At 40.8% G+C, this 22,066-nt stretch overlaps 1 protein-coding gene across 1 annotated transcript in view; it reads right to left on the reverse strand.

Moving 5' to 3' along the window:
- Positions 1 to 22,066, reverse strand: part of nectin1a (nectin cell adhesion molecule 1a) — a 30,622-nt gene continuing 8,556 nt past the window's right edge. Inside the window, exons 2-10 of the mRNA XM_004564072.5 lie at positions 15,657 to 15,769; positions 8,148 to 8,406; positions 6,699 to 6,816; positions 5,959 to 6,140; positions 5,740 to 5,857; positions 4,728 to 4,879; positions 4,399 to 4,531; positions 4,235 to 4,295; positions 1 to 1,057 (exon numbers count right to left, since the gene is read on the reverse strand). Coding sequence (XP_004564129.3) covers positions 743 to 1,057; positions 4,235 to 4,295; positions 4,399 to 4,531; positions 4,728 to 4,879; positions 5,740 to 5,857; positions 5,959 to 6,140; positions 6,699 to 6,816; positions 8,148 to 8,406; positions 15,657 to 15,769 — 1,451 coding nt within the window. The 3' untranslated portion in view covers positions 1 to 742. The remainder of the gene's footprint in view (positions 1,058 to 4,234; positions 4,296 to 4,398; positions 4,532 to 4,727; positions 4,880 to 5,739; positions 5,858 to 5,958; positions 6,141 to 6,698; positions 6,817 to 8,147; positions 8,407 to 15,656; positions 15,770 to 22,066) is intronic.

Below are 22,066 nucleotides of genomic sequence, written 5' to 3' on the forward strand. Positions count from 1 at the left end.
CACATTTATGTGATCATTTTTATTTAACAAAATAACAACCAGTGTCAATGAATGCTAAAACCCACAGATACCACAAATAAAAACATCAACTTTACAAATCATCACATAATCTCCTCAGTAAATAAAAACATTTTTCTTTACATAGAAAAAAAGGTAGATTATACAAAATACAAGCACAGCAGTAGTATTACATTAAACCAAGAGGTAAAATCAAAAGGTAATATCTGTTGTTCCACGGGATGAAGACAATGGGAATCAAATATCAAGTAGGAAACTGTATTTTCTTTTTTCTTTTTGTTTCCATTTACTTTTTCCTCTTTTCTTTTCTTTATTTTTTTCCTTTTTTTTTCTTTTTTTTTCCTTTTTTTTTTTTTTTTTTTTTACAAAATGATGCTATAGAGGATAAAGTAAGTAATCAACCACATCAAGAGATAACCCCATCCATTCAGTTTGATATAATCAAAATCTAATACAACCATGAAATAGACATTTTTCAAAAGAAATTCAATTCACCTTTAAGGGTCACAGCCTTCCTTTTTTCATTGAACAAGTAGAGCACAATAAATCAGGACAAAGAGAGAAAATGTTTCCAAACTGGCCTTAATTCAAAGTCCAATAGCCAAACCTTTATTGTCCTTATCCTCAGTGGTGCAGAGACACTGCCCCATAGTCCAGTCAGGTTAAATATGTTTGGGGTTTTTTTTTGTTTTTTTTTCATTCGTGTCGTTTCGCTGATGTCGTTTCAGACATACTGCTCTTTGGGAAAAGTGTACGCTGCTACTCCTGGGGGAGGAGAGGACAGACCTGGTACAGAGGGGTATTTAAAGATGGCAGTGGTGTGTGAAGGAGGAGAGAAGGTGTTTCCTGATGCGGCGGTGCTGCTGATGGTCGTTGCAGGGTTTGGAGGAGTAGAGTGGTAGGGGTGCTGGGGAAGAAATGTAAGAGGAGGGTTGATTGGAGGGGAGTAGGGCTCTGGGTAATCCTCTTTGTTACAGGCCAGTCTGTAGCTCACATAGTCAGCTGTGCTTGGAAGCTCTTCGTAAAACCGTGCTGAATGCTGTGAAGAAAGGAGGCGTGTTTATTAAAGATCTACAGTATTGTGAGTCGTGAATCATCTGTGGGGGGGTTTAAATTTCACTACACTGAAAAAAAGGGATTGCCCATCTCTTGGATTTATGTAAGCATCTTGCGTGTATTCAACACAATTGCCTGATGCTTTAAAGTGAAGTGTAGATACAGTATAGTGTAGAAACTGCATTATATGCAGAGATGGTATATTAAATTGTTCATATCATGTTCGAGTGAGTAAGTAAGTCAATAATATAGCAATGTTAAATCTCGCGACACTGCATGTGATTTCATCTCGACGGCTTTGGATCGTCGTGGTTTGAGGAAGGCATCCATCTCAGTCAAGTCGAGCAGCCGCTGAAGGCTGGGTGATTGTTACATTTACAAAAGTCTAACTTGTAATTTGAACAAAATAATTTCATGTTTCTATGGTGAACGCAATTAAATCATGTAGGATTTGTATGAAATTCAACACCTTAATTTGTTCTTGTTGAGATGACATGATACAATCTAGTAAGAGTGGCTAGTTGCTGGACTTATGAAATTCACAAGATCACATGAGATTTCAAACTTTTGTCAATTTTGTTGTCTCACAGCAAGAAGGTCCTGGGTTCAAATCTGCAATCTGGCTAGTTTGCACTGGGTTCTCTCTGGGTATTCTGGTTTCCTCCCACAGTTAAAAATCATGCAATTATTAGAGTTAGGTTAATTCCAAATTGCCCATGAATGGTTGTTTGTCTCTACTTGATAGACTGGTGAGCTGTCCAAGGTGTACCCTGCCTCTTAATCTATCACTTCAGGGTTATGCCCCAGCCACCCCTCCAACTTGTATAAAGATAGGAGGAAGGTAATTGCTGTAAATCCATCCATCCATCCATCCATCCATCCATTCGCTTCCGCTTATCCTTTTCAGGGTCGCGGGGGGCGCTGGAGCCTATCCCAGCTGTCATAGGGCGAGAGGCAGGGTACACCCTGGACAGGTCGCCAGTCTGTCGCAGGGCCAACACACATTAAATCCATTTAATGTTTATGTTAACCAGACTCTAGACTTTGTTGAACATTATATAATATGAAGATAACATGTAGTATTTAAGTGACCACATAGTACTGGGGTAAAAGCTATTGAATAGTTTTGGAATAAAATGACAAAATTGTGAACGATTAAAATATTCCAGGAGTTCAACTTACTTCATCTACACATGTTTCAATCCTGTTTAATCAACACAAAATGCACAGGTTTATTGAATATGAATAAGTTATGTTGATTTAACTAAGTTGTTTAAGTTTCTGCCAAAGGAAAACAACTGTGTGCCACCAATGTCCACTATTGAATTAAGTAAATCCAACATGGTCTTTTTTTCAGTGAAGGAAGATGGGAAACAGGTACAAACTTACATGGAAATACATAAATAAGGCATATAAGGCAAAAACAGAGTTTGTACAATTCTAATAAGATTTACAGTCAGTATTTAGTATGACTGCCTTTACTCTTCAACATAGCCTGAACACTCTCAGTCAAACTTTATTGTAATTTCCTTAATTAGTCTTCAGGAATAATTCTTTAAGCTTCTTGAAGGGTACTCAAAGCTCTTCTTTGGATGTCGGCTGGCTTTTCCTCCGTTCTCTGTCAGGATGACCCCACGCGGCTAATGCTGATGTCCAGGGTCTGGGGAGGACAATCCATGACTGATAGTGCTCCGCTGTGTTTTTCTATCCAGGTATGCTTTTGATAGAATTGGAAGTGTGTTTGTGGTCATTTGCTATGTTCATGTTTTTCTATCTACTATAATCTATGTTCACCACTGGCTGAAATGCAGCTTTGAACCGTGACAGAACCTCCACAATGTTTTACAGATGGCTGAAGACAGTCACTGTACCTCTATCCTGACCTGATATCTAATGACATTTTTAAATTTGACACTGATTTTCAGGCCAGTTCTTGTGTAATGTGGCATACCGCCACCCTTTTCTCCCTGTTTCCCTTCATTAAGAATAGCTTCTTAACATCCACACTTCCACTGAGACCAATCCTGATGAGGCGTCAGTGAACAGAAAACTATTCAAGAGAGGGGCCAGATGCATCTCCCAGCTCCTGTGTCATGTTTTTGCTGGATTTTTCTTCCTGTTTCTTAAGAAAGCGGCGTCAGATACTGTTTATCTGCTGTAAATAGTTTTCAGGTCTTCTGTTGTCTTCCACTTGTCCAGTTACTTGAAATTTCCTGAGAACATACTGCACACCAATCAAAGTTTTTGGCTAAAACCTATTTGGGGATCATCTAGATGCCAAATTACTATTTTATGCCTGTCAAACTGTGTTAAGGTTGACATTCAAATAACTAAATTGAGGGGGGGCTGCTGGTAATAAAGTGTCTAACAGTACAATTTAAAATTGGTTCTTTCTTTTGAACCAGTGTGTACACTCAACACTGGTTTATCCCTTGAGTTAAGTGACTTTTTTTAAGCTTGAATGACTCAGTCGGTGTTAAGTGGTTTAACAAACAAACAAATAATTCCTCTAAAAATGGTCATGAACAGTGGAAAAAGCAGCAAAGAAAAGCTTTAAAAGGCCTTTATGAACCTGGAAAACTTGCTCAAGCCCACTGGCTGTGGAACAGTTTACCACTACAATTACGTTTGCTTGACTCTGTGGATTCTTTTAAAAAACAGTTAAAAACTCTTCTGTTCAAACAAGCCTTTTGTTGATCTACATATTTTATATTTTTTACATTTTTTACATTTGATCTTTTACATTGTATATAATGTCTATTGAATTTATTGTTTATTTTAATATTTGTGTACAGCGCTTTGTGATTGTCTGTCTGTGAAAAGCGCTTAATAAATAAAGTTTACTTACTTACTTACTTACTTACTTACTTACTTACTTACTTACTTACTTACTTACTTACTTAAAAAAACAAGTCTGTCTTCTTGGAAGGAAAACATGACGAAATAAGGGGTAATTGTATCTAAGCTAGTACAAATCCTGAACTATAGGTACATACTTCACGACATAAAAGTCCTCACTGAAGTTTCTGTCCTCTCAGTAGTGGCCCGGAACAATTTTATTTTTATTTCTATTTTATTAGTGGATTAGCCAAATCCCTGTGGACATTTTACAAACTTTTTAAATATGTGCTATCTAAATTCCACTCAGTGCAAACGTTACCTGGACGTCATCTGCTGGCCTTTTTCTTATTGGCTGGGACAATTTTCTGGATGGAGAGTCACTGATCAAGCAGAAAACAAAATAAGTGATGTATTAAAGGTTTTAAACCGTGTCGTAAAAAACAGGCACGTGTGAAGCAAAAAGATGGAGAGCTGTTTACGTACGAGGCGTCGTACTTTCTACTTCTTATTTTAAGCACCAGGACTGTGATAGTAATGCCCAGGAGCACTCCAGCAGCCAATAATAAGGCGATTACGCTGATGACATCACTCGTTGCGATCTGCGGTAATGGTTTTTCTGCAGAAAAAAAAACCCAACAACACACTTTTAAGGAAAAGCTCCAAAAACTGTGCAGCACGGAAAATTTGAGTGTAAAGCAGTAAGCAAAACCTTGTTTCTGAAGGAGTGTTATATATTACTATTATTAATAGTAAAGCATTAACAATATCAGAAGTAGCAATGTTGAATTTCAGACAAATTCATGTAATCTTACCTAAAACGCTGACCTCCACGGAGCCCGATCTTGTCCCAATGCTGTTCGTTGCATCGCACACGTAGATTCCCTGCAGGTTATATGTGACCGGCCCTTTAAAGGTAAGGACGTTGTCTCGGATCTCAGCATTGCTCGGGATGGTGCCATTAATCCTGAACAGTACACAGTGGTGTGAAATCAAAGTTTACAAACCCAGGAGTACACCACAAAACAGAAGCTACAAAAATATATAAAGCCGTTAGGAATAATAGACTCCTGTGTAACTGATAAAGTACGACCAGATATTACAATGTTTCTTAGACACTCAGCAGCAGCTGTTAGGCTTTAACTTTTTAATTATGAAGCGGATTCTGATCTCCCTATGTGGAAGCTAAATTATAAAAACACCTTCTGTTCTTATAAGCCTCACTACCACTATTTGCCACTGGATATGAAATCTCCCAGGAAAATGAAGACTTGTTGAATCAAAACAGGTTTCTCCTGGAGCTATCTGGAGCTAAAACGGTGACTAGTAGGACAACAGAGACCACTACGTAAACTCTCCCCAGAAAAGGAAGAAAGAATGCTTTTATCGTAGGAAGCTAAAAGGGAAAGAAATAAAACCAAGAGGGAACCTCACTTCAGGGCTCGCAAGAGTTTAAAAGTTACATTCAGTCTATATTATTTGAACTGGTTCTTTATATAAAAGCCTGCTTACATCGCTGTGGGACAGGGTTTCTGTGACAACTAAAAATATAGCTCTTGAATGAGCTGTTAGGTCGGCCATTACACCCAAGATGGCATAAAAATGAGCTAAACTGAATTAAATTGACACTATTGTAATTTGGTCAATAGTATAAAGAGTTTACATGGTGTTTGTGACTATTAATCAGTCAAATGGCAGTTTAATATAATGCATAAGCAGAAGCTGGAATCACACTCAGACACCACGCTGGTGAAGCCAGTGAAAATGATCTGCTCTCTGCTGCATGAGTGCTGAAAGTAAGAAAATAAATGTTAGAGCTATACTCACACTCTCCACTGATACAGAGAGACGGCCGGGTTGGCATCAGCTATGCAGCTCAGCTGAACATTGTCTCGGTTCAGGTACCAGTTTCCATCAAACCCATCCACTAAAACATCTGGCTCATCTGTCGCACACATGCACAAACATTTAGCTGGCAATACTATCACAACAAAAGCTCTCAGTGCCTGTACTGTCATGTGGTTGTTAGGTTTAAAAGAGGCCTACACTGAATATCGAGGGTGACGCTGTCAGTGTAGACTTCCTCGTTGTAGGTGGTGACGCAGGTGAGTGTCTCTTTGTGCGTTTCTTTGCTGGGCACCAAAATGTAGTCGCTCTGAACCGTGAATGTCCCGTCTGAGTTCCTGTACTCTCGGGTGGTCACTTCTCCAGGTACCCTGGTCTCCCACCTGCTCACATCAGTGAGGACTTAATGGAGATGCACAAATACATGTGTATGCAGTAAATGTAACCTAAATGTTTATTTTAGTGGACAAAAAGTAGAAGTTTTTAAAAAGAGGAAAGCATGGAGATGAGACAGATTTAGCAGTAACACTCTCATTATCTGGGGCGATCGTGGCTCAAGAGTTGGGAGTTCGCCTTGCAATCGGAAGGTTGCCGGTTTGAGCCCCGGCTTGGACAGTCTCGGTCGTTGTGTCCTTGGGCAAGACACTTCACCCGTTGCCTACTGGTGGTGGTCAGAGGGCCCGGTGGCGCCAGTGTCCGGCAGCCTCGCCTCTGTCAGTGCGCCCCAGGGTGGCTGTGGCTACAATGTAGCTTGCCATCACCAGTGTGCGAATGTGTGTGTGAATGGGTGGATGACTGGATATGTAAAGCGCTTTGGGGTCCTTAGGGACTAGTAAAGCGCTATATAAATACAGGCTATTTACCATTATCTGAAGATGACAAAGGCAAACCTTAATCAGAGGACAGCACGCTGTGAAAAGGAAAAGTGAATTCCCACACACCTGATTGTACCGGGTGGCTTTCCATTGGAAGAGACGCAGGTAGCCACTGGAGTTTTTAGGTTGGATGAACGAGCCACCAGTGTTGGTGTGGACAGACTCATCTGAGTTGTTGGGCGAACTGTGAAAATGTAATACAACACAATGTTTGATGAAAGTGCTGATAAGTAAAACTATGGCTTTGACCTTATATAAACTGTATAGACAAAAGTACCGGGCCACACGTTACATGTACAGGAGCCATGAAGCTCCCAGCACACAGTTTTTGTGCTGATGTCAATGTAAGAGGAGGTTTGGAGCTCTGGAGTTACTGAGTCAGCAACTTTTATGCACTATGGAGCTCAATACTCAGCGACTTGTGATTCTTTACGTCACAGGTGTCAAACTCCAGGCCTCGAGGGCCGGTGTCCTGCAGGTTTTAGATGTGGCCTTGATCCAACACAGCTGATTCAAATGGCTAAATGACCTCCTCAACATGTCTTGAAGTTCTCCAGATGCCTGCTAATGAATGAAGTAATCATTTGATTCAGGTGTGTTGACCCAGGGTGAGATCTAAAACCTGCAGGACACCGGCCCTCGAGGCCTGGAGTTCGACACCCCTGCTTTACGTGGTCTGGCTCTTTTTTTCCAGAGTTGCTGTGTTTCCTTAACACCTTAAGAACAACCGATTCTTTCACAAATGTTTGCAGAGGCTAAGTGTATGGATGAAAACACCTGAATTTAACGATTAAGCGAAAGCTTTTGTTCATATAGCGTATCGACAGCAGTCACCTGAAAGCTGGTTTACACTGTATATTTAGGAAAGTAACAAAATCAATCAAGAAAACTTCTGTTATATGAATGAAGAAATGAGTGCAACAGTGCATTCTCGACCTTGAAAAAAACTAAACTTGTTACAGATGAATAAAGAACCGCCTAGTAAAACAGGATTTTTTTTTTTTAAACGGTGCACTGATGATACTTTTTTTATTTTATTTAGGCCAAACAAAATTATGAAATAGTTGGGTTGTTTCTTGATTTGAATATGATGTCTTCAAATGTCCTGGCATGTCTGACTGTGAGTGTTCAGATAATCAAAAAACTCTGTAATAAGCAGCTTAAAGGACGGTGGGACTGTTGATATTTTTAAGAGAGCAATACACTGGCACTCTAAATATTCAAATAACCAAACACATCATCTCTGACATTCATATTGGTTTTCCTGCTGGCAGATAAATGATGACAGCGATTGATGTTGTCTGTTAAAATTAGAGAAATATGAGGAGTAGATGCATTTGAATATGGACCTCACGTTACAAGTTTTTGTTCATGAGTCTACAGTTTCTAAAGTCCTGAACCTTTTATGCTTATCATAACTCTAACAATTTTACGTCCAGCATCTCCTGTCAAGGAGGGAGGATGGCAATCCACCTGTGCTACACCGACAGATCATCCATCAAAGGTCTGCCTTACCGTAGACAGTCAGGTTCACTGTGTTCTCTCGGTTTCCTGCGGGGAAGGTGGTGTATTCGCAGATGTAGGTGGCCTCATCAGAGAGGCGAAGTGAAGAGAAAGTGATGGTGGTGTCTTCAAGAGTGGGAGTTCGTCGCCTCACCGCTGCGTTCTTGAAGGTAACGCGGTACCTGTAGGGCAGGGCCACAGACACACCCAGGGATGGATTTGCTATTGCCACGTTCTGCTTTGTGCCGTTCACCAGTTTCTGCCATGTTACCTAAAGAAAGAAGGATGATTCACGATGGAGAAAAGATGCCTGACATGACGGAGAACATCATACTGCTCAAGTTTGAAAGATCTTAGATGAGCCACAGATGTCACACAACAAATATGATTTGAGGCAACATTCCTATTGTAGGAAATGAGTTTATCCCACTTGGGTCAGGCCCATCATTTTTTAGACAGTGGCACAAGTTTTGTAATTGTATCCCTGTACATCATAACGTATTTAAAATTAAATCAAATCAGAAAAGATAGATTAAAAAATCTTTATTTGCCACATACTAGAGACATTGAGCAGCGATTAGAGTCAAAGCTAAATAAAACAAAGATCAATTAAGGGGCAATATTTCAAGTTATTCCAAGTTTAAGGAACAGCAAGTCACTGTAAATTACTATAAACACTTAAATAACTATAGTATGAAAACATATTGCATGCTATGGAAATGTTTATTACACTTGTGTGTATTTTAGTCAGTCCTTATTTTGTTTCTTGCCATCATTCTGATTGTGGCAGGAGCGAAGCTGTAGTGGAAGTGTGCTGTGTCTGCTGTGCTGCGTCTCAGGCTGTGTGCTGATTGTTTTTTTATTGTTATTAAGGATGGGGATGTCTCTGATGATATGAAGTGCTCTTATCTTACAGTGGTTTGTTTCATTGATGGAAGATGAAGCCTTATAATCCCTCTGCAGTCTTTATGACTCTCTGGAGAGCCTTCCTCTCGGCCTGGGTGGTGTTTCTGTACCAGACAGTAATGCCAGGAGTCAGGATGCTGTCCATCAGTTCTCTGTAAGCTTGAGTGAGGGCATGAATGCTCACTTCTGCCTTCCTGAGCAGCATGATGAAATAAAGCTGCTGCTGCTGGAGCTTTTTCACTGTTGCTGTGATGTTTACAGTCATAGTCAATGTCACATGAAAACCAAAGAACTTGTGGCTGTCGGCTCTCATTACCTCAGTCCTATTGATGGCTATAGAAGCGGGGGGTGTTTTCTGAAGTCTGCAATTATTTGATGTTTTTTTTATGTTAAGGAGGAGGAGGTTATTCTCCTCTCTGTAGACATTGTTTTTAACCAAGTCCCTATATGCAGACTCATCCCCCACCTTTTATGAGCCCGAGGATGGTGATGCCATTAGCGTACTTGATGATGACAGTGTTGTGAAGAGTTTAGTGCTGAGACAACAGCCCTGTGGTGATCCTGTGCTGATTGTTAGCTCAGAGGAGACTCTGCTCCCCATCCTCACCACGTGGTCAGTCTGTTAGGAGGTCCAAAATCCAGTTAATAATCTGGATCCAAATAATCAGGATGTGATCAAAATATTCAATAACATTACATTAACTGTTAACTAAACCCATTTTACATAGTGCCCCATTTTTCCAGGAACAACACCCACTGAACAACTTAGCGGTAAGAAGTAGGGCTGGGCGATATGACCCAAAATTCATATCTTGATATTTTTTTAAAGCCATAAAGTAAGAACAAAAAGAGAGTTCTTAGTCAAAGCTGTGTCCCAGATGTCACACGGGCACTTTTATTAACATACAGCATAGATGTGCATGAAAAGAATTACTCAAAAATAAATTGTGAGCATTTATTAAATAATAAGGCTCCATAAATAAAAGAAAACTATGTTGGTTTTGTGTATAACAAAGAGCTCACAATTGTGCAGTCAAAATATAAACTAAAAGACGCTGAGCATAATAACAAAGAGACAGATTTCACAGCTGCTCTGTTCCCAACTTCTACTGCATGACTGACAGCCTGGAGTTTGAAATCCGCTTCGTAAGCATGTCTCTTAACAGGTGCCATTTATGGTCCTTATACACACACAATACGGTAATATTACGTTGAAGCAGAGTACGTATTAGTGATGTGCGATGCCACTGATTTCCTTTCCGATCCGATACGAAGTAGAATTCAGGGTGGTATCGACGATACTGATCCGATACCGATACTTTGTACAAAAACTTATTTTATTTACTGTATCTCAAATTTAAGTGTCATAATGATTAAAGGACAACAGATTACTTGTTCTTATCACTTAATAATGCAGAGTTAATCATATAGAAATAAAAAAACTGAAGTTATGCGCTATTTGAACACCTTGCCTGCCTGCAGCACTAAAGGACTCCATGAGACGTCTGTCTCGCCCTAGCAGCACATGTCCCTCTCCTCCTCTTCAGTTCGCCTCAACATACGCTTGTCATATTCTGTGATATGATTTACTCTGAGGTGTTTGACAAGGTTAGTGGTGTTGCCACAACACCTCACTTTTTTGCCACATGTATCGCAAACCAGCTCAGCTGTTTGTGGAGGTAAAATAGTCCGCACATGACTCCAATTACGCTCAGCCATTGTTGTGAGTGCGCACGCCAAGGGGCTGCAGACATTTATGCACCCGTATTTTGCACATGACTATGAAAGGTGGAAGAGGAAGTAGTTCCTTCGAATGTAGACAATCTGAATGATATAGTTACTTTCCACTGTGTTCATGTTAATGGTAAACTACAAATTTACCCTAAATTACTAAAATATCGATATTTTAATGTGAGAATCGATTCTAAAACTGGTATCGGAGGAATCGATATTTCAGGATCGATCCGCACATCACTAGTTCGTATTACTACGCGAGGCTCCTCGGTAGCCATAATGCTCCGACAATCCATCAAGCGGTGCAGGTCCGTAGCTTACCAAAGTCGTACTAAAACATTTTTTGACAGATTGCTGAGCGCTGTGTACCACATAAAATCGGTTCGCGGTCATCAAGCACAACCAGAATTCATACAAAAGGCGCACTGTCAACTTTTAAAGAGAATGAAAGGATTTTAGGCCGTGCAGCCCCTGTGGGCTTCATGGCGTTAGCGTGGTTAGCTCGTTAACACGTTGACGCCGTCCAGCCCCACGCACGGAGCGATGCGCAGTAACTCGTTAAAACCCTCAGAGGTCCTTAGGGACATTTATTGTTTTTTGCATTTTTAATTTTAAACCATTTTCACTGTGTTGAGTGGAATATAGCCAAATTTGTCAAAGAATTTTCTTTTTAATTATATTTTATAATTGTGGTGTAAATTCATTGAATTAGCCTAAAATGGCTAAGCTACAGAAATGCATCCACCTTAGTCCCTTTGGACAAAAATGTCAACATTGAAACCCATTATAAACGCTATTTTTCACGCCAGAAAAATTACGGTCAAAGGGATCGTCAGGTTTCCAGCTTAGGTTTCGTTTTGGACTACAGGCCTTAGAGTTGTAATTTTTTTATTTGTCCACCGGGTGGCGCCCTTGCTTCACATTTGACCTCTGCTGGAAAACAGCCGGCTGCTTGGACAGACCTGCCGGAAATGAAGCCTCATCTCCGGCGTGCAGCAGCGGCTTCGCCCGCTGATCGGGCGGGACCATTTTTTGGTCCCTAGGACCATGAGAGGGTGCATTTTTTTTTTAGTCAACAGGAAATGACGTATTTGTTGTCACGTGGTATCGCACGTGTCTGCTGGAGAAAGGAGTCCCACGCAACATGCCCCGGTTCTTCGTCGCGACTTACCCCGGGAAGAAGCACTATTTTCGGCCTAGAAGAGCAGCATTGACCGCCTGGAGACCGTTTTGGGCTCCGGAAAAAAAAATTAAAAGTAGATCGAAATTAATTTTGGTGCCAATCTTTGGACCATCTAAAGGCCTAATTATAATAACAATCAAATATTACTTCAAATGTTTTTTGGGAAAATATTTAGTTTTTTAGTTTTTTTTTTAGTTTTTTTGTAATTTAAAGGGTTAAAACAACGAAAATATAATTAAAACTTTATATGAATATTTCAGGGAGAAGTAGTTTTAAAAGACTGACCAATTTAAAGTGAAAAAAAAATTAATATTTAATATTTTTATTGCACTTTTTGGGGAATTGTCCTTAGGCATGCATTTTTTAATGTGCTCCTGCAAAAAAAATAATGGCAGGTCAAAATGAATTTTGGTGCCAATCTTTGACCCATCTAAAGGCCTAATTATAATAACAATCAAATATTACTTCAAATGTTTTTTCTGGAAAATATTTAGTTTTTTTGTTTTTTGGGGCTAAAAAAACAGGGCGCTCATGTAATACAACTGGGATTTAAAGGGTTAAAACAACGAAAATATAATTAAAACTTTATATGAATATTTCAGGGAGAAGTAGTTTTAAAAGACTGACCAATTTAAAGTGGAAAAAAATATTAATACATAATATTTTTATTGCACTTTTTGGGGAATGGACATTTATGTCCATTAGGGACCAAGGTGGATGCATTTTTTAAGGATCTCCAAACGGAGATTTGCCGTGTCCATTTTGTCGCTGCCTGCAGGTGAAGCGATGGGGAAGGAGGGGGAGTTGTGTTCAGTGAAGGAGAGGCGAGGCCGAGTAACGTTGCGTAAAGACAAAAGTTGACGAAAGAGAGGCAAACTTGTGGCTCCACAACTATAATTATAACGTAACATAGACTATATCGATATAAAGGATATTGTCACATCTTATCTCGTATAAAAATATATCGATATTTTTAAACAACTCCCAGCCCTACTAAGAAGTACTAATAAATTCAGGAGACTAAAGGTCTGAAGTTAATTTCAATATGCTCTCAATATGAGGTCCAAAGAGACGCTAATGGGGTGAAATTAGGCAGGAAAGACAAAAGACAGGAGAGAAACTTAAGAAGTGTCTAAAATTAGCTATTTGAAAGACACTGGCCAATTCAGTAACACCAAACAGGAACACAAGTGACCTGGATGACTGTAGAGTTGTTTTCCTGTTTATTACAAAGTCAAGAACAATCTCAAGGTGGTATGCTTATTACAGTCAAACTCTATGAACTAGAGTCACCTTTCAGGATGTCTGCAACGCTCATTGGACAGATTAAACTAAGACTGGCTTTAACCAGAATAATGGGAAAAGAAAAGCAGGGAGAAGGAAAGAAAGAGCTCATTATCCGAAGCACACGAGATTCTCACACACCTGCTAGGTCAGTGTGTGAGGTTGTGGGCAGGTATGGCTGCCAAACGGACAGCTTCACTGGTGTTTATTTATAATGTGACTGCTGGCAGAAGTAGCAGGATGAATTTCGAAATGACACTTTCTGATTTAATCAAATGCAGTGCAAAAAGATAATGACCCCAAAATGACTGAGCCAATTAGCCCATATGGAAAAGAAATAGTAAAAACATATATGATTTGCTCATGAAAGTGGCCACTTTCATGAGTAAATCATATATAAATCATTTAAGGCTTACATGATTTACTCATGAAAGTGGCCACTTTCATGAGTAAATCATATATAAATCATTTAAGGCTTACATGATTTACTCATGAAAGTGGCCACTTTCTCATTACTTTCATATATTTTTTAGTAAGTATACAAAACATACAAGTTTCATTATATAATTTTTCAAGGGATCTTATATGTGTTTTCACTCTTGTATGCTTTTCATACAAGTTTCATACAAGACAGATAAAAACTTTATAAGATTTATATATATGTTTTCCATATGGGAGAAAAGATATATTGTTTTTAACCAAGATACGCTCCACTAAGCATGTCTGTCACTTACTAGCAATAAAACTGAATTTAGAAATACACATAAACAAGCAGCAACCTGATAAAGCATCTCAGAGGAAGAAAATCAGCATTTGGTTTCAGTCATGGGCTGCAAATGATTTACCTTCACGTGATTACAAAAATCCATCCATCCATCCGCTTATCCTTTTCAGGGTCACGGGGGGCACTGGAGCCTATCCCAGCTGTCATAGGGCAAAAGGCGGGGTACATCCTGGACAGGTCGCCAGTCTGTCGCAGGGCTAACACATAGGGACAGACAACCATTCACACTCCCACCTAGTGGCAATTTGGATTATCCAATTAACCTATCCCCACAAGCTGCATGTCTTTGGACGGTGGGAGGAAGCCGCGCAAACACGGGGAGAACATGCAAACTCTACACAGAAAGACCCCGGCCTGATGGTGGAATTGAACTCAGGACCTTCTTGCTGTGCGGCAACAGTGCTAACCACCGTGCCACCGTGCTGCCTTGATTACAAAAATCCATGAGCGTAATTATGACAGTTTGCTCAGTTAACTTTGAACGTGGGGTTAAAAAAATGTCTGTAATTCTTAACTGTACCTCAAATGCATCTTGACTTATTCATTTAAATATAACTATGATGGAGAAGAGACGGAAAGTTGTGAAAACTCCACCACTTTCCAAATACCTATGGAACAGACTGCATTTAGCAGTGTTTATTTATTTGTTTTATTCAACCAAATACAGATTTCAAATACAGATTTAGATTGACTTCTTACTACAGAGACAATGTTGTAAGGATAAAAAGCAGTTTACAAAACTGACATCTTATCTTATTGTTAAATGTTAGTGCATTTCTACTATTTGTGAAAACCACCACTGAGAAATCCATGTAAGAACCTGTTCTGTGTCGTAATAAATACTTGTACTGGTGAGTTTAAATTAGCTATAGGTGAGGATGTGAGAGTAAGTGGCTGACGAGGGTGTTACTTTGGTGCTTGCTTAATGTCAGCTGGAATAGACTCCAGCCTCTCATGACCCTGGTTGGATAACCGGTTTAGAAAATAGATCGAGGTTTACTATTATTATTATATCCACCACGCTTGCATGCAAAGGCGAATTACTCCAGGTTTTACTGGATTTGTGTCCCATTTACTAAAATGTTTAAGAGGCTGTTTCTAAAAACCTTATTTTAAGAGTTTATTATACCTCTGCTAACTCTACTTTTAGCCTTAGTTTTGCGAATATAGTTGTGGTTTTGTCATCTCAGTGATAATTATTATTTGTCTGTTATATCCATCCATCCATTTATCGATCCATTTTTAGTGTCACAGGGGGGACTGGAGCCAATCCCACCTGTCAAAGTCTTTAATTCAATTTTGAAGACTGCCAATAATAGTCATTTAATAGTCATTTAAAGGTGCTCTATTTGGAAGGTAAACACCCTCCAATAATAGAAGGAAAACGCTAACAACCAGACGATCAACACTGAGTAAGCATTTAGTGACAGCTGGAAGGAAAAAGTAGCTTTTCACCGGAAGAAACCTGCAGTAGAACCAGGCCCAAGTAGAGGCAGCCATCTGCCATCCTTGATGGGAGGGTGACAAATGAGGCACCCCCTGGACCAGATATACTGTGTTTTTGTGATTTAGTACGTTTTGGACCATATACACTTGGCATAGTACATTCATTTAGGTGAGCAATTAATACCTGGGAGATTTTGACAGGCGGAGAGCTGTTAATGAACCGGCACAGCAGATCCACCCTTGAGCCAACATACCCTGACTTCCCATCATCCATTTCCACAGTCTGTCCATTTATTCCTAGAGGAGAAGCAGAAGAGGTTAAAGACACACAAACACTCCCATGAACAAACACACAAACATACACGCTGACAGCGTTAGACTGGTGTGCTTTAAGTTGTTCACACTCAGAAAATATGCTGAGCTCATAAAGTGAGCTGAGCTGTGAGAGGTGATTTCAGCAGCGTAACGGGTCAGCTGAGGTCGAAGGTTGTGGATTAGAGAGAGATAAAAATAAGCGTGATTTGTTACTTTTCCCACTGACTTACTGATCTCCTTCAACAAATCCAACACAGAGCCACACCCACCACATACACAAGTACAAGTTAGTTAGTGGAACTTACTAACTAACCAAACCATCATTGTACATTAGACACCGTAGACATAATTTGCACATGGAGGGGTTTCCGTGTTTGAAATAATTAAAAGAAGAAGAAAACAAACAAGATCACGAGGTGCCATATTTCATTCTGCAGGCCATTATTTTCATGTTATGAATAGAGCCCATTAGATGCTTTAGTTTAATTTTTACCATAGAAAATAAATTAATTAATAAATCAGTTCTTGGAGTGTATACAGTACTGTATGAATATATGGTTATGGACTTGTAGTCTAAAGCACTTTGAGTAGTATCATTAGAAAAATAATTAGAACTTTAAATAAAATCTATCTTCATCAGTTCCCTGCCTTTGGTTATCTTAGTCTAGTTAGTTTTGGTTTCCTTATTTACTTTGGACGTATTATCAGCTTAGCTTGGTGACTCCTTAAGAATAACCATTTACAAATTCACCTAATAAGTGAAACATCCCCAGGCATGCAAAAATAGGCGTGCAGTGTAAAAATCCAAAATAAATATGCAGCGCTATCAGCTGCATATTTACCAGCTTTTGAATAAGGGAGCAGCGCAGAATAGGATCTAATAACTTTCGTATTTGCTTGTAAGTTCCTATCATTGTTTTATTAAAAGCTTACTTTCTGTTTGTTCTATTCTTGCCAGTCTCAGAGTGTGTGCATTTGGATCTATTGAAGTAGTAGAACTGAGGTTTAATTTCAACTGTCTGTTTATGATTAAAGAGGTGGCTGTGAATTAGGAAGTAGAGCTGTATCTCTAATTTAATTCCAGAGATCTTGCTGATGTAGACACAGTTCATTACCAACATAAAGTGAACTCCAGAGCATTGTTCAAAACTAAATTGCCTCAATCAGGACTGTTAAGAATCTTTTCAAATAGTTTTACCACTCTCTGAACTTTAAGCATCATGGGAAATCACTCACTTAGCACTGAAAATCTCCAGCAAAGCAAAATTGCAAGGGCTCAGATTTAAGGCCTAAGACCAAGATAACCAGAAAACTGATTTGCAAAACTTTTAACCCCTATAATTTGTTGGACATATCTTCATATGTATTAAAATGCTGCAACTGAATTTGTTGGGTTTTGAAAAGCACATACTAAGGACTGATTTTTTTAAAAATGGGATATGGAAAAAGTTGCTGGTATAAACCTCAGTTTGTTTGTTTTTTCATAGGCTGTTACATTATCCATCTATTCGCTTCCACTTATCCTTTTCAGGGATGCTGGGGGCGCTGGAGCCTATCCCAGCTGTCGTAGGGCAAGAGACAGGGTACACCCTGGACAGGTCGCCAGTCTGTTGCATGATAAAGTGTGTAACAAGACTAAAAAATATCAGAGCTGAGCGAAGCTGAGTCTTTCTGAAGTAAAGATGGGGAGGCGTTTCTACCACTCTGGGTAAGAGTTTGCGACCAAATGCTTCAACGACTGATGAATAGCATTTCTCAACATAACATCAGAGCTGGTTTGGGAATTTCATTTTACTGTGCATAAAATCATCAAAGGACTCAGAAAATCCAGAGATCACCAGAGTCTGCAATGGAAATCACTGCACAGACTCTTTAACGGCTCACAGTTCAAAAGCCAGCAAACGCGATGGTATGGAGGAACATGGTTGTTTGTTGGCTCACTGTCATCCAGTGAAAACATTTGGAGCATCATGAACAAGAAAATACAACGAAGGAGACAAACTGAGCAGCTACAATCCCACAGGCACTCACTGGATTTTGTTAGGCACACCTGTTCGTCTAACAGATGATTATGCAATACAAAGGGGAGAATTTGTAATTAAAGAATAGATAGTAGCATCTCTACTACATCTGGTTTCTGGCAAATCAAATGGTAACATTAAGGGCAATAATTCAATAATTCTGTTCTATTTATTTAATGCTAATTCACAACAACTGTCACCTAGTGGCACACAAAAGTCACTTTATTATGTACTGCTTGTTAACTCAAATATCTAACAGCCAATGAAATTGCAGCAGTTAAATACACTGACGTATGATTAAGACCACCCGAAGTTCAAATCGAGCATCAGAATGGGAATGAAATTTGATTGGTCTAAGTATTTCAAAAATATATTGGGATTTTCCCACGCCACCATCTCTAAGGATTATAGAGAATGGTCTAGAAAAAAGAAAATATCTAGTGGGAAAAGGCGTTGTTGATGTCAGAGGTCAGATGGGTCAGGAGAGTAGCCAGACTAACTTGAGGTGATAGAAAGATAAGATAAGATGACCTTTATTAGTCCCACAGGTGGGAAATTTGTTTTGTTACAGCAAAAGTGCAAAGTTATGTAGCAGAAATTAGAAAACACTGGAATGCAATAAAATACTATATACAATAGAATAAAATAGAATAGAATAGAATAGAATAGAATAATATATACAATAGAATAAAATAGAAATACAAATGCTATATACAACTGAGTAAGAAAAAACAAAAGTACAACTTTGTCAGAAGAAGAATTGTACAAGAATTGCACATATAGCAGTCTTATTGCACGTGTGAGGGTTTGATCAGCTGAAAAAGTCTTTGTTGTGGAGTCTGACAGCAGTGGGGAGGAAAGACCTGCGAAATCTCTCCGTCCCACACCGTGGGTGCCACAGTCTCCCACTGAAGTAGCTGCTCAGTGCTGTCAGAGTCTCCTGCATGGGGTGGGAGATGTCGTCCAACAGGGATGACAGCTTAGCCGCCATTCTCCTGTCACTCACCACCTCCACTGGGTCCAGAGGGCATCCTAGAACAGAGCTGGCCCTTCGGATCAGCCTGTTCAGTTTCTTCCTATCCCCAGCAGAGATGCTGCCGCCCCAGCAGACCACACCATAGAAGATGGCTGAGGCCACCACAGAGTCATAGAAGGTCTTCAGGAGTGGGCCCTCTACTCCAAACGACCTGAGTCTCCGCAGCAGGTACAGCCTGCTCTGCCCTTTCCTGTAGAGGGCTTCTGAATTATGAGTGCAGTCCAGTTTGTTGTTCAGATGAACACCAAGGTACCTGTAGCTGTCCACAGCCTCAATGTCCATACCTTGGATGTTCAGTGGTTGCAGTGGAGGATGCTTGTGCCTGCGGAAGTCTACCACCAGCTCCTTGGTTTTACTGGCATTGATCTGGAGGTAGTTCAGCTGGCACCAGTCCACAAAGTCCTGAGTCAGTCCTCTGTACTCCTTGTCGTCCCCATCAATGATGAGGCCGACTATTGCAGAGTCATCAGAGAACTTCTGCAGGAAGCACTGGGTGGAGTTGTGGGAGAAATCTGCAGTGTAGATGGTGAAGAGGAACGGAGCCAGAACCGTTCCCTGTGGGGCCCCCGTACTGCAGATGACCCTGTCCGACACACAGCCCTGAGTCCTCACATACTGTGGTCGGTCGGTGAGGTAGTCCAAAATCACAGTGCTCCCAGCAGTCTCCAGGTGAGCGAGGGAACGATGTAGGAGGTGGATGATGGCATCATCCACTCCAATGTCAGGTTGGTAGGCAAACTGAAGTGGGTCCAGTGATGAGCTCACCAGGCAACAGTAACTCAAATAAGCACTTGTTACAACTAAAGTATGCAGAAGAGCACCCCTGAATGCACATCAAGCCTTGATGCAGATGGGCTACAGCAGCTTTAGACCACATGGGATGCCACTCCTAACAGCTAAGAACAGGAAAATGAGGCCATAATTCTTGTGTGCTCACCAAAACTTGGATAATAGAACAAAAACGTTGTCTGGTCTCATGAATCCCAATCTCATCTGCAACATCTGGATATTAGCATCAAAAATTTTGCATAAATGAGCACCACATGAGTCATTTAAACACCCCAGCCTGCTTGAGTAATGTTGCTGACCATGTCATCCCTTTATGACCTCAGTGTAGCCATCTTCCAGCACCTTGCTGAATCAGTGCGATCAGGAACTAAGACAGTTGATAAAGCAAAGGTATTTTGCTGTCTAATTTCACCGTCCTCTCTTAGCTATTTAATCAGTACCTCATTCAAATGTTCAATTTCAGCCGTTGCCAGACTGAATTTTGATTGTGAACACTGATTTGTGGGACACAAAATCACACAGATTTACAGAGAAAAGGCTGTTGTCATTTTCCTGTCACGTTACAGAAACCAATTATGAAAAAGTGTATAAACTCAGTACTTGAATAGATTTGTTTGGTCTCATCATATACATCTGCAGAGAATTTAATAGGCTTTTGTGCATTTGCATGCAAACATGCACTCAAGAGCTTGGACAGATCTCTTAGGAGGACCCAACTGCACAATATGAACAGAATCTTTCCATGGTCAAACACAGCTGTGTGTTTTATGATATTAGCAAGTTTTGTATTAATGCTGGGGTTCACTGCGCTTTGCAAGGTCATTTTCATTAATGCATTGTGTGCTTTTGTGGGGGGTCTGTAGGAGGGGGGAAGGCCAGCAATGTCAGATTACAGCATTCAGGATATTAAAGTGCGTTTGCATTACATAATTTATGACCCATTTACTACTGTACATATAGACAGCTCATCTTTATAACCTGCTTTGGTTGAAGTAATGCATAGTTATTTTCAGAGTCTGCTCTAAACTAACCATTTAGTCAAGACAAGAGTTATCTGGATGGTTTTACAGTAACTGGAGTCTCACTTTTTATAAAAAAAAAACACCCAGCACGCCCATGCGGGCGGTTTATCCTTCAAGCTCGGGTCCTCTACCAGAGGCCTGGGAGCTTGAGGGTCCTGCGCAGTATCTTAGCTGTTCCCAGGACTGCGCTCTTCTGGACAGAGATCTCCGATGTTGTTCCCGGGATCTGCTGGAGCCACTCGCCTAGCTTGGGAGTCACCGCACCTAGTGCTCCGATTACCACGGGGACCACCGTTACCTTCACCCTCCACATCCTCTCCAGCTCTTCTCTGAGCCCTTGGTATTTCTCCAGCTTCTCGTGTTCCTTCTTCCTGATATTGCTGTCATTCGGAACCGCTACATCGATCACTACGGCCGTCTTCTTCTGTTTGTCTACCACCACTATGTCCGGTTGGTTAGCCACCACCATTTTGTCCGTCTGTATCTGGAAGTCCCACAGGATCTTAGCTCGGTCATTCTCCACCACCCTTGGGGGCATCTCCCATTTTGACCTCGGGACTTCCAGGTTATACTCGGCACAGATGTTCCTGTACACTATGCCGGCCACTTGGTTATGGCGTTCCATGTATGCCTTGCCTGCTAGCATCTTGCACCCTGCTGTTATGTGCTGGATTGTCTCTGGGGCATCTTTACACAGCCTGCACCTGGGGTCTTGCCTGGTGTGATAGACCCCAGCCTCTATGGATCTTGTGCTCAGAGCTTGTTCTTGTGCTGCCATGATTAGTGCCTCTGTGCTGTCTTTCAGTCCAGCTTTGTCCAGCCACTGGTAGGATTTCTGGATATCAGCCACCTCCTCTATCTGCCGGTGGTACATACCGTGCAGGGGCCTGTCCTTCCATGATGGTTCCTCGTCTCCCTCCTCTTTCTTGGGTTTCTGCTGCCTGAGGTATTCACTGAGCACTCGGTCAGTTGGGGCCATCTTCCCAATGTATTCTTGGATGTTCCTTGTCTCATCCTGGACTGTGGTGCTGACACTCACCAGTCCCCGGCCCCCTTCCTTCCGCTTAGCGTACAGCCTCAGGGTGCTGGACTTGGGGTGAAACCCTCCATGCATGGTAAGGAGCTTTCTTGTCTTTATGTCAGTGGCTTCTATCTCCTCCTTTGGCCAGCCTATTACCCCAGCAGGGTACCTGATCACGGGCAGGGCGTACGTGTTGATAGCCCGGATCTTGTTCTTACCATTCAGCTGACTCCTCAGGACTTGCCTGACCCTCTGCAGGTACTTGGTGGTTGCAGCCTTTCTAGCGGCCTCTTCATGGTTCCCATTTGCCTGCGGGATCCCCAGGTACTTGTAACTGTCCTCTATGTCTGCAATGTTGCCTTCTGGTAGTTCAATCCCCTCAGTTCTGAC

Source organism: Maylandia zebra, linkage group LG10 (genome assembly GCF_041146795.1).
Source record: "Maylandia zebra isolate NMK-2024a linkage group LG10, Mzebra_GT3a, whole genome shotgun sequence".
NCBI classification, from domain to species: Eukaryota; Metazoa; Chordata; class Actinopteri; order Cichliformes; family Cichlidae; genus Maylandia; species Maylandia zebra.